The sequence below is a fragment of the Rhineura floridana genome, chromosome 14, assembly GCF_030035675.1.
Source record: "Rhineura floridana isolate rRhiFlo1 chromosome 14, rRhiFlo1.hap2, whole genome shotgun sequence".
In the NCBI taxonomy this organism is placed as follows: domain Eukaryota; kingdom Metazoa; phylum Chordata; class Lepidosauria; order Squamata; family Rhineuridae; genus Rhineura; species Rhineura floridana.
The window spans coordinates 14239997-14253427 of record NC_084493.1 but is presented as its reverse complement, the minus strand read 5'-3'; the positions used below and the strand labels follow the sequence as shown (position 1 = coordinate 14253427).

The following is a 13431-nucleotide window of genomic DNA, read 5'->3' as shown; positions in this document are numbered from 1 at the left end:
GCATGACATCTGTGTATATCAGCAAACTGAGTGTTGCTCCTGCCATCAGTCTTTCCCTTTCCTCCCAGGCTTCAGCTTATCTGGCTACCTTTTCCTTTTAATTTATTTGAAGTACCTCATTTGTTTATCCATGTATCCTTTGTTCTATTTAAAAATAAAACTGCAAACATTTTTAAAACTGCTGAAAAATTGCCTTGGGGATTGGTGGGGGTGTGTGTGAGTGCATGATGTCACTGGCATCAGCCAATAAATAAACACTTTCCAAAGACAGATCTTCCTCATTCACAGTCCACTACAATTAAAACCTGCACCATCAGGCTTTTAAGACCTTCAGTTCTACCTTGTCTGTTTACAAAGCAACGGAATTGACTCTTCTACTCTTAAAGCAGTAATATGCATCCCATATTCTCCTGGTGGCTGATCTAGTATTCACCAATATTTTCCCCCAAAACTTTTGGAAGTAGTATTACGGTTCAGCCACCATTTTTCTGAAGGCTGTAGCTCAGACTATGACATTGTAGAGTGATAGCAAATGGAAACAACCTGAAAAGAACCTGATGACGTGTTGTGAAACAATAGAATAATGGCAGATAAATACTGGAAGAAGCTACCAACAGGGTGTACATACCTGGCAGGACAATCATGGATGTTGCAGGGCTGGTAATTTATTGGTGGCTTCTGATTCTCTTTACATAATGACTTGTTCACTTTTTGCTCCTTTGCACTCACACACAACAGCCTTTGGAACTGGGTTCCTGAGTTCCCACAAGTAGCTGAACAAGGACTCCACTCACCAAGCTCCCAGATATATTCTATTAAAATTGGGGGAGAAAGCAACAGGTAAACAAGGCTACCAGCTACAGGTTGCATCTTAAATATATTTTCAGCTTTGGGATATAAGCAGCTGCCTTATACTATTGAGACAGGCAATTTGTCCCTTGAGCCGAGGACTATCTTCTCTATAAGCAGCTTTTAGGGATGGAAGGATCTGTCAATTTCATTTCTCCCAGTTTCTCCTTTTTCCAATCTTAAACTCAGTTCTCCACATTTTTGCAACAATGTGCAATTAAAAAAAATCCTCATGAAAATCCATCAGCATCGTAGAGTGAATTTCTCCTAATAAATACATTTGTGTGTAGTTTGTATGTAGTATGTAGTTTTGACTAATGTACACATTTGTGCAAGCAATATAATGCATTTTTGTATGTTGTTTGCACACACTCGTATTAATGAACATTTCCCCCTAATATATGCATTTTTGTAAACACTGTTCGGTTGGAGAATGGCATCACAAAATTTGGATATGTGCAAATCTTGAAGGATGGATGGGTTTTAATTCTCATATTGTTTTGGGAAAGTGTGACTTCGATAGATCCAGCTTTAAATGTGAACTGAATCAAATTTCTCCCCCCTCCCCAATACTGAGGTGGGCCATTAATCCCTTGAGCTCAGGGTTATCTTCTCTATAAGCAGCTTTCCATGTAATCAGAGGAAAGTCCTTCAAGATCTCTCCCACCCTCGTTTGCTGAGGTCTACCTTTCAGTAGATGTCCCAGGGAGTGATCTCAGGACCCTCTCCATGCAAAGCTTGCATTTAACCTTCTGCAAAAACAATGTCCCCCTCCTAATTCCTAAATACACCCTAAAAAGTGGTTAGACCCCTTCAGTGGACATGAAGCTTCAAAGAATGTCAGTATGATCAAAGGGCCAAATTAGATCCAGGAATAAGACCTCTTGCATTTTTAATAACGGTTTTGCAGCCATAGAGAAGACATGGTCTGGATCAGGACTACAGTTCCACTGGAGTAGGGACAGTTAATTCTACCTCCCTCACCCTCGCCGAAGCTTTCGGTTCTATAGGGAGAAACACACAGATACCATAAGGTTACCTATATGTTTTGCCCTGCCCTGCAGCAGCCAACATGGTGGGCAGAGCCTTGGAACCATCCTCCCAAAGCTGGCCTCATTGCAGTTTACCAGGATGGAGATGGGGCACAGCAGGGCAAGGCAGTGGCAAGGTTGGGACTGTGTAGATGTACTGGCAGGAGCACTAGAGTGGCCCTACTGGTGCGTCCAGTCCCACCTTCACTTTAGCCCTGCCCCAGTGTCATCCAGGTAAACTACAACAACATCAGTATTGGGGGGGCAGCTCTATGGTTCTGCCCCCTCAGACGTGCTTGAAAAACAAACAGAAGCTTTAGAAGGGGGAGCAATGTCTTTGGGGGAAAGGCATGGGAACAGCAAGGCCCGCCCACCTTGGCAGACATTAGCCCTTTAAGTGCACGGATCTGCCACACCTTCCTCATGCGCGCATGTGGACACAAGCACGTGCATGCGCGCACACACCTCCTTAGAAAAAGGCAATTCTAAATCACGTTCCTTCAGGATTTTAATCCAGCACAGTAAATAAGCAGAGATCATTGTGTAAAAGTATGTAGTAAGTTAGAACCAGGACCTTTATGTTAGGGTTCAGCAACAGGCAGTTTGTGGGCCAAATCCATTCCTCTGAATGCTGCCCTGCGGAGCACCCCAATTGCTAACCACAGAGCCAAAACCTGGATATGGACCTGTGGCAATGGGACCTTGCAGCAAAATGGGGGGGGGGAAACATGCATGGAATCTCGCTGTTCTGTCACACTGTACAGCCGACATGTCCTTCACCCACCCTCATCATCATTATCATCACCACCTGCTAGCATCATTACATTACTGTTTTATATTTTTTAAAAAAATCTGGATTAGTTTAATAACTATCCACTGAAACAAAATGTGCAAAAACAATGCCCTCCCACTAATTCTGTGCGTTAGACAGCCAGAGTCTCCAGCAATAAGGACCCTTTTTAAACACACACACACACACACACTGGGTTACAATTCAAAATGATCCCACCCTGCCCCATTTCAGACATAATTTAACAGATGAAGTACTACACAAGGTTGACAGATTTTTATGCAATCACAGAAGCCAGAAGGGTTTTTTCCCCTTTTTTTAGCAAAGGGGAGGGGAGAGGTTAGTCCCGTAACATCCAAAAATAATTGATCGCTCCCAGCTGTGTCCACAGTCTCATTCCCGCAGCACATAATGAATTCTTTAACTTATTGGGTTTTCAGTGATTCCTTATTATTTCTGGCTTTCTTAAAATAATACAAAAGAGCCCTTTTCAAAGCCGAAATGGTTAAAATTTACTGAGTGCAAGTGTGACTGAAAGGCTGTATTATATTTATTTTGCCATGAAGATACGGCAGAGTGGTTCTCTACAAACACCCAACGAGCTGCAAAAACTGCCCTTTAGCAATACTTGAAATGTTTAAGGTGCTTAAATAACAAAATCTCCACCACACGCGCACACGCTCAAGCCCAGTTATTGGGACAGAAAGCCCTTTTCAGATAGGAAAAACACCGCCGTTCCCTTATAAAAGAAATCAAGGGCTGTGTTACACGTGTCACTACTGCTTATACAGACAAAATAATCAGACATTTGTCATGCGGTTGTGCTTTCCCTAAGAAGGTCCACACAGATACAGCCTTCCCGGTTATGTTGACTGAGTCAGTTGCAAAGTTTGTTTTCCACACTAGGAAGATTTATAGGTAACTTGTACAGCACTTTAAATGAAACCAGTTGTTTTCAACCTTGTTCTTACTGCGTTCAAATTTTTTACAGGAGAAAATGTACTGCTGATGGACTGTCATTTATTTTTAGCACCTTTTCTTCTCATTGTGGACTGTTAATCAATTTAAACTGAAATAAAATCAAGACGGGGACCCGTTACCTTCTCTTTGCTTGAACACCATCCTCATGTTCCTGCCACCTGCTGTAAGACTCCGAGGGTCCCAAACCTGCTGCTTAAGTGTGCCATAGAGAGACAGGAGCTGCTGGCTTGCTCTCTGCTGACCTTCAGCAACAGCACTGCAGGTGGCCAGAAGGTGCTACTGCAGATTCCAGCTGAGCAGGGCCAGGTGACACAAGGGGCCAATAGGGTGCCCCTTGAGCTGCTAATTCTGGCCATGCTTCTGAGCAATTCATGGCAAACCAAGGTGCTTTTGGATAGCCTAACCCTGCCCATTTGCATCTAGCTTGCCTTCAGACCCCTGCAGTGTGTAAAAATGGCCTCCTGGATTGGGATGGGTGAATCTCTCAATGTCCATTTCTTGCATTCTCTCATTTTTCCAATCTTAAATTCAGTTCTTCATGATGTCTCTGACGAGGCGTGCCTGGCGCCAACACTGTTATCTTTCTGGTGCCAGGTCAAGGTTTTCCTCTTCTCCCAGGCATTTTAGCACGTGCTTTTAAATTGTTTTTAATATTTTTTTAAAATTGTGTTTTTAATTTTTTGGTGTGTTTTAAAATTGGTACATTTGTTTTTATTGTTTTTGATTGCTGTAAACCGCCCAGAGAGCTTTGGCTATGGGGCGGTATATAAATGTAATAAATAAATAAATAAATAAATAAAGTTCTTCACATACACGTATCGGTTTGCAATTTGTTAGACCTCATGAAAATTCATTAGCGTTTGAGTGCATATTTCTTCCAATGTACACATATTTGTATGCCACTTTTCCCCTAATAAAATGCATTTTGTATGCTGTTTTCATGAATATATGCCTTTGTGTAGACATTACTCATTGTGAGAGGACTGCATTGCAAAATCTAGAGATGGGTGAACTTCAAAGGGTGGCTGCGTTTCAGTTCTCATGTTGTTTCGCAAAGTGTGAATGAGGTAGGCTCACCTTTAAATGCAAACTGAAATGAATTTCTCCCCCCATCCCTACGCCCAGATGACAAGGTTAGTCCCTGCTGTTGCAAGAACAGGGGGCACAGTTGTCATTGTGTCACCTTGCTCACCACAGAATGGTTCTATGGAGGCTGAGTGCAAGACATTCTTCATTCCCCGCACCTGCCTTTCCCAACCTCTGGGTCCCCAGATGTTGCTAGACTACAATTCCCATCATTCCTGGCCATTGGCCATGCTGGCTGGGGCTGATGGGAATTGTAGTTCAACAACATCTGGGGACCAAAGAGTTGGGAAAGGCTGCCCTACACCATGTTTAGAATTTTGGGGGATCCAAGTCATAGAAATGTCTGTTTATTTTCTTTATTTATTTTTGTTTTATTACATTTATATCCCACCTTTCCTTCATCATAGAAGCCAAAGCGGCATACATGTGGATCCCTGGTGGTCTCCCATCCAGGCACTGACCAGACCCAGACTTGCTTAGCTACAGCAAGGTGGTGGCCTCATGTGCCTTCAGACCATACCCTGGGCTGATGTTTATTTAAAACATTTGTATGCTATCCTTCAAGCTGCTTTATACTGAATCGGATCATTGGTCCATCTAGCTCAGGATCATCTATACCACAGATGAAGCTATGGTCCTCCAGCAGTTGTTGGACTTTGACTCCCATCAGTTCCCAACAGTATGGCCAATGGTTGGCGATGATGGGAGTTGTAGTCCAGCGACATCCAGAATGCCTCAGGTTTGCTATTCCTGATCTACTGACCACAGCTCTCTGGGTTTCAGACAGGGAGCCTTTTCCAGCCTGATGCGGAGATGCCATGGATTGAACCTGGGACCTTCTGTGTGCAAAGCTCATACTCTGCCACTGAGCTACGGCACTGAAAAATAGTTTTAAAAACAGTACAAAAATGACGATACAGAATAAACAACTAATGCAGAAAAGCTTATTGAAACAAAAATGTCTTTGATTGTCTTTGGCAGCTGGCTGTGAATTGCTACACACCCACCACTAGTGGCAACTTTGCACATAACCATGGTCTAGCACTACATGAATGAACTGGAACAAGCCCGAACAAAGCATTGGTCATGCATGCTCCCTTCCCCCCCCCCCCATGTACATGGCAAGTGAGAAGAACAAATTCTGATTGGGATGGGGGAGTGTACAAGCCTGAGGTTGTGCTTGAGCTTATTGCAGGTTGTGCAAGACATTTCCAACCTGGGCCCTCCAGATATTTTGGACTACAACTCCCATCAGCCTTAATCAGCACGGCCAACCGTCAGCCATGATGGGAGCTGTAGTCCAGAAACATCCGGACAGCTCATTTTGGAGAAAGCTGTTTTATCATTATGTACAATCAAGCTCAATGGTAGAAATGGAGACACCCCCAGCCTAATAACATTGTGCCATAGGCCGGGGGCTAGCGGTAATGCGGGGGGGGGGGCGGGATCAGAAGAGAATGAGACACAGAGAAGCCACTCTTGATGGCAGCCCAAAGTGTTCTCTTTTACCCTAAGCTGTAACACTGGGAAAGTCTCAAAATGAGTAAAAGAAGATTGTTATCTTATGTTGTGATTTCTATATTTTGGTACAAATAGTAGCAACAGCAGTAGCAACAGCAACAACAATAGCGGCTTAAAGAGGAAATATAACGAAACATAAGAATTGTGTCATGGAATTTTCAACAAACCTTCCTTCTTGACATTTACCCAGACAGACAATGGCTTGGCACTTGATGACGACCAACATCTGTACTGTCCAGCAAATTGGCCAGAGACAGTGTTCACCTCTAGGATACGTCCCGCAACCAGGGTTCTGTGACTGAAGCCTTTAATTTCTTCAATCGGTTGATTGTTGAAGAGCCAGCGAATTGTGTTATTTCTACTAGGATGTACAGGGCAACCTAGAAAGCAAGGGCATTTTTAGCCTGTTTTCCTATAACACTGGGATAAAAAAAAATGCCTACAAACTGATAATTCTTCCAGTTATTCTCATGCGCACCATTTTTAGATGGCAGGGGAAGTGTCTCACACAACCACCCACTTTGTTTTAAACCACATGTTCATATTCTAGTGCCAGGCTAAATATTCTCCACCACCATCAGCATCATGGACTCATGGCCAGTATGGGGGGGGGAGTGCTAAACCTGTAAGGGGATGGGGCTTACTGTCTGAAGAGAGGCAGCAGTGTGTTTAAAACATGTGGGCACTCTATGGCCCACATGTGATCTGCCGTTGATACCCAAGCTGCTCCCTTCTGCCAACTTTAATTGCTCCCACCTCCTGCCAAATATTGTTGTGCAGAGGGAGTGCCATGTAAATCATGCTACCTGCATGTTTCATGGGCTGATTGGGTAGCGTAATTGGGTAGCTGTTTCACGGGCTGATTGGGTAGCGTAATTGCGATGGGAAGGAAGGAACACAAGGAGAATCATCCCTATACGCCTTCTTCTCCATAGGCTGCCAAATAGCTGTTTGGCAGGCTGGAGGAAGCTTGAGGAAGTCTCCCCTTCTCCACTTCAACAGAAAGAGACTTTGAAAGCAAGGACCACACTGGCTGTCACCAGAGCGACCCCTGCTTCCAAAGGATATGCATATATATCTCTCTGTGTAGGTATGTGTGTACACACACCCAGGTCATGCCACTGTCACATAGGCCCTGAGCAGCCACTCATCACTGCATGTAGCCCTAGAGACAAAAAAGTTGCACGCCCCTAGTTTGCAACTTGCTTCCATTTCTTTTATCAAAGAACTCTGCTTGCAGCTTCAAACAGTGGCGGAGTTCTAATCAGCAGCTTGTCAGCATTCTTATAACTCATGCACTGCCCCAATGGGAACAACATTGTTGCTTTCCAATTCCTTTAAAATTCTATGGGATTTACATCTGAGTAGACATGTATGTAGGATTAAACTGCTCAACTGTAGTCAATTGACTAATAAGCGTTAAAACTATCAAAAAGGATTCTCTTTATTTTTAGACAATGCACATGTCTCACAGGAGGCATAATCTTAAAACAGGTATTTTTTTCTCTGTTTTAGCAAAGTGAGAGTTCATCTGCCGTTTTTTTTAAAGTACTTGTATTTAAAAAAAAATCTTAAAAAACTGATGCCAGATTAAGTGGAGCATATTTTAAACTGATCAAAAATTGTTAACTGATTCCTCTAGCTAATCAGTTAAACACTGTGGTCCATGCTCTTACCTTCTTAAAAGATACTAAGCAAGAGTTATTGAAATGTATTATCATTTAGACTTATAAAAAAGAGTGAATTGTATACCATATATTGTTTCTTATGAAGCCATTAACATCAGTGCAGGCTCACCATCTCAGGTTCCAGAAGGTGGGAGATATGTGTGTTATCGAGATTCACAGCAAAGTTTAATGACAGCAATGATGCATCTGTAGTCTCCAGATGGTGTTGGACTCCATCTCCCATCAGCCTCAGCTGGTATAGCTAATGGTGAGGGGTAATGGGAATTGCAGTCCAATAACATCTGGAGGGCTACAGGTTCCCCACCCTTAGTTTAAAGGCTTGCTCCTGGACATATTCAATATTATATTGCAACAAAGTAGTGTATTTTAAGAGCATCTGTATATGTATACACACACACACACACACAATTTCACATACAATAATCCCTCAGTTAACAAAGTAGATGTGTTTTCATTACTTCTTAAATAGAAACTTTGGTACCAGAGGTAGGAATAACATGGAAAATATAAGGGTAGGTTTCTACACCATAGATGGTGGGGACAGCTTTAACAGGGGCTTTAAAGGGTGCCTACCCAACACCCCCCCTCTCTCTCCTTCCCCCTCCCCTCCTTCTTCGCCTCTGAATCGTAATGGATCCTTCCTTCCCCAGCCCTGGGAGAAAGCAAGAGATCTCTTTAATGCAAAGCAAACACACAGGCTTCTCAGTTGCACCCTAGCAAAGCAAAGCAAAGGCACAGGCTTGAAAGTTTATCCATAGCAAAGCAAGTCTAGTCAGTTTCATCTTATAAAAGCCTTCCTTAAAAGGAGCTTTGTTCCTGATGATTTGTTAACTATTACTGTAAATAATATAATATAATATAATATAATATAATATAATATAATATAATATAATATAATATAATATATACACATACACCCATAAAAATAACCAGAAATATAGGTATTCCTGAATAGAGAAGTAGGAGAATTCCAACAAAAATGAAAGCAGGAGTGGAAATTGCCAGTGTTTGCTTGTTCATCTCATGTCTGGAACAGAAATCAATCCAGTGAATATGGATTGTATGTGCTGTTTTTGTTGCTTTTAGTCTGCAAATTATCCATAATTAATCACATTTATCCCCATTTGCATTGCTTTTCCTTTGCACTTAAATTAATTGGATGGAATAACATAATGACAATGAAATTTATATAAGTAACCATATAAGTAACCACAGCAGACGGTAAGATGAACAATGTAGCTTGGGGCAGAAAACTATATGCAGCAGAACAGAAACAGTGTTGCATGTGATGGATTACATCTCTACTTCTGAGAAATAATGCATGTGGTCCTCAAGATGGACAGCAGAAGGGGCCGGTAAAGAGAGCTGGCCTTGTTGCCCTGAAATGATACCCCTCCCTCAAAATTGACAAATATATTTGGGAGTCATACCTATGCGTAGCAGATCCCCAGGTATGACAGTAATGTTGGTACCGATTCCAGATGCCATAAGGACACGCTTTCTCCTACTGTTGCTGGATGATCCATTGTTAGGCTTTTGAGGTCTTCGTTCTGAGAAGAAATGGAGGGATGGGGAAACATTACATCCTGGTGCATCTCAGGAACAAGTTTGGTGGATGTTTTATTAAAGCAGCCTGATGTCTTGTGAGAAATTGTGGGACGTAACCCCTGAGCCACTCCCTGTGGGAGTGATCTTTAGCTGGCCCTTGACACCCAGGAGACACAAGCGGGGATTTGAACTCACAGACTCCGGACTCCCAGCCAGGCTCTCCTTCCCACTGTGCTATACCAGCTGTTGAGAACATAATAGTGAACTATATCTGCCTGTTTTAACTCTAGGGTAGTGTTGAGTTTTCATGCATATTCACTTTCAAATAAAATTTTGCATGTTTGTTGAGGAAGAATATTTTTGCCAAGTAGGTATGCATATATCAAAACTAGTTTCCTAATTTTTCAATATCCTGGACATAACGTATTGCTAATAAGAAGCAGTGCAAAAACCCTGCTTTGGGTTTTTTTTTTAACACTCCCAACAAATTTGTCCAATAGGGCATAAGAAATTATAAAGAGCCCTGCTGGATCAGGCCAGTGGCCCATCTAGTCCAGCATCCTGTTTTCCACAGTGGCCAACCAGATGCCCATGGGAAGCCCACAAGCAGGACCTAAGCACAAGACCACTCTCCCCTTCTGCAGTTTCCAACAACTGGTATTTGGAAGCATACCACCTCCAACTGTGGAGGCACAGCAGCCTTTCCCAACCAGTGTGCCTCCAGATGTTGTTGGACCACAACTCCCATCAGCCTCAGCTAGCATTGCCAATGGTCAGGAAGATGGGAGTTGCAGTCCAACAACATCTGGAGGCACACTGGTTGGGAAAGGCTGAGGCAGAGCATAGCCATCATGGCTACCATAATCCGTCTAACCCTCTTTTAAAGTCACCCCAATTGGTGGCCATCTCGTGGCAGCAAATTCCATAGCCCAAATGTGCACTGTGTGAAGAAGTACTTCCTTTTGTCTGTGCTGAATCTTCCGACATTCAGCTTCATTAGATGGCCCTGGGTTATAATACTAAGAGAGAGAAGAGAGATAACTTCTCTCCGTCCACTTCCTCTGTGCCATGCAGAATTTTATACGCCGCTATCAAGTCCCACCTTCAGTCGCCTGTTTCTCTAAACTGGAAAACCCTCAAACGCTTGAACCTTTTCTCACAGTTGCTCCAGCCCCACAATCATTTTGTTTGCCCTCTTCTGCACCTTTCCTAGCTCTGCAATATCCTTTCTGATGTGTGGCCAAAGCCTGGAAAAGAACCTTGCCCTGCTGGAGTAAATCCCAGGGAGCAGTAGGGATGGAAAGAGCTGTCTGTTTCAGTACTCTCCATTTCTCATTGTTCCAATGTTAAATTCACTTTTCTACATTTCTGCAGCAATCTCAGATTTTTTTTAAAAAAAATCCTCATGAAAATTCTCCACCATTTCAGTGGGAATTTTTCCAACTAAGCAAATTTTTGTAGGCGGTTTTGACAACGGTACACATTTTTTGCAAGCCATTTCTCATCATTTCATGCCTTGTTGCATATTATTTTCACTCATATATTCATATTTATGCACACTTTTCCCTACTATATGCCTTTTTGTAAATGTAGTTTAGTTGGCAAACTGCATCCCCAAATTCTAATACATGCGAATTTCGAAGGATGTCTGTGTTTCGGTTCTCGTATTGTTTTGGAAATTGCGAATTTGATAAATTCTAATTGAAATGCGAACTGAATCGAAATTCTCACCCATCCCTAGGTAGCAGCCTCCCTTTACATTCCCCTCTAAGCCATACAGCTCATGCGACTGGGAACAGCCCTGCTGTGGTTTTGCACCCACAGTATTTCAATTGTCAAAAGTTGTCGGGCCTAGAACTCAAAATCTTTGCACCTGTGCACTATTTCCCTGTGTGGTGATCCACGTACGGCTGCATGCTAGGAAATTCTCTGGACTACAGCAACTTCCTATGCTCTGCTCCCTCATCTGGTAGGGCTGTAAAGGCTTTGAGGTCAGGTTTTAGCCCCTTGAATGAGCATTAGCAGCTCTATGGTCCATATTTTTATGCCACTTCCACTTCCTGGTGTAAAGTGGGTAAAACACCAGTCCCAACTGCCACACCGTCTAGGCTGAACAGCTTAAACATTTCCCCAAACCCATCAGAACTGACCAATAGAACAAAATGGGAGCTGTTGCTTCAGAAAAAAAAAAAGATTTTGAACAGGGTGGGCTCTAGGTTTGGGGAGTCTCCTGGCATGACTCCTCCACCATGCCTGTGGGACCTCCATTGCAGTGGCAGGTGACCCTTGCTCCTGCCCTCTGCAAGTGTCAGCTGGGAGGAAGACGAGATGGCAGTGGCACCAGGAGAAGCACAGAGGAAAAAGCAGAAGTGTAGTTCAGACAGAAGGGCCATTGGCATCTGCCCAATAATGCAGCCTGGTACCATTTGGCCTGATTTTGTACTTGCCAGCCAATCGAAGACCAGTTGTGGCTGCGACTTGTCCAAGAGCGTTGGAGGCTGTGCAAGTGTACATTCCAGCATCTGCACGTGAAACGTTCTTCAGAAGTAACGATCCATTTGCAACTGTGAAAACTTGGGTTCTTGGGAAGCTCTCGTTCTTAAACCAAGCGACCGCAGGTTGGGGAAGACCTGAGCAAATGTAAGAGGCCAAAACTTATTAACTTAGTATTGTTCTAACTTTGTAAAAAAGAAGTACAAAATTTAATTGGGGAGAAAGTAGCTACAATTAAGATTGTCATACGTGCACACATAAATGTTTTGCAGCATCCCAGTTCCCCCAAAGTGACCGGAAGCTCCGGCACAATCTTATACAGTTTCTTTGTGAGGAGAGAGAATGTATGGCATTTTAATACCAGTTCTTTTTACAAATGCTAACTGAGCCTAGGGGAGCAGGCAAGCACCTCAACAGACAGCACTTTCCTTCAAAGCGGTATCAGTTTCCCATAAAATAAAGAGCATGCGCTGGGAACTGCTCAGCCAGCCATAAAACCTAGACTTGTGTCTCCTTCAGTAGCACAGAGGCAAATTCAGAAATGTAGCAACCCTTCAAGTCACGCCTCTTTCTAAGAACATACAACCTTCCAAGATGCTAGAATAATCTGCCCAGGCTTGAATACTGCTTCTCTATTACTGTCACCATTTGACTGTCCTTTAGCCAGAAACTCCTTTCACTCTGACTGGCTCCAGTCAGTAGGAAATGACAAGGAAACAAGTTAGAAGACTCTTTGCAGTGGCTTTCTTTTCATGCTGGTTGGCTCATTTGATGCTGGAGACATAGGGACCCTGCTGGGACATGACTCCCAAAACTGTAGGGGGTCTAAGACACCCCCCCCAAGACCATAGACGACTACATCCATGGTCTCCTTCACTAGTTGCATTCAAGCCGCTAAACTGTTTCTTTCTAACCAAGCATATTGCTGGGTCCTACCATTAGGAAGAGGGTTGCCTCAGTCTGGTAAATGTTGGGGGATTATGGGGGCAGCAGTGCCAACCCTCTGGCCATTCCACCCGCACCTCCAGGGCATTCATCTTCAATGGGAGGACTGAGCGATGTGCACCTGCCCTGAGCCCTCAAAACTAGCCAACGGCCCTCTGGTGTGGTGGAGCATGCTGTCTCACTGCCAGCGTTGAAGAAAGATTCAGCTGCTGGTCCAGTTGACCTCTGAACATGGAATGAGAGGCACCATCTTGTCCTTTGCCTCAGGCTGCAAAACTTCTTGGGCTGGCCCTGATATCCAGTAAGATCTCAGCCTAGTAGCCACCAGCCATCAATGCTCATTCAAGCAAGCACCTTCTAACCACCAGTGCCCTTTAAAGAAACATCTAGAGAGCTCATCATCAGATATGGCACAACAGCACTCCAGTTCCAAAGTCTTACACATTATATGTCCACTGGAAGATTGCCTTATATTGGATCAGAATATTTCTTCATCTAG

General features: G+C 43.4%; 1 protein-coding gene across 6 annotated transcripts in view; it reads right to left on the bottom strand.

Annotated features, from left to right (window-relative positions):
• ADAMTSL3 (ADAMTS like 3) overlaps window positions 1-13431 on the bottom strand; it is a 300162-nt gene that overhangs the window by 12712 nt on the left and 274019 nt on the right. For 5 of the 6 annotated variants that reach the window (XM_061594994.1, XM_061594995.1, XM_061594997.1 and 2 more), the window contains 4 exons: window positions 11942-12124; window positions 9377-9496; window positions 6426-6638; window positions 629-812 (listed from right to left, as the gene is read on the bottom strand). In XM_061594994.1, the coding sequence (XP_061450978.1) occupies window positions 629-812; window positions 6426-6638; window positions 9377-9496; window positions 11942-12124 (700 nt within the window). Of the gene's footprint in view, window positions 1-628; window positions 813-6425; window positions 6639-9376; window positions 9497-11941; window positions 12125-13431 lie in introns of those variants that run through there. The other variant, XM_061594998.1, reaches the window with a different exon arrangement.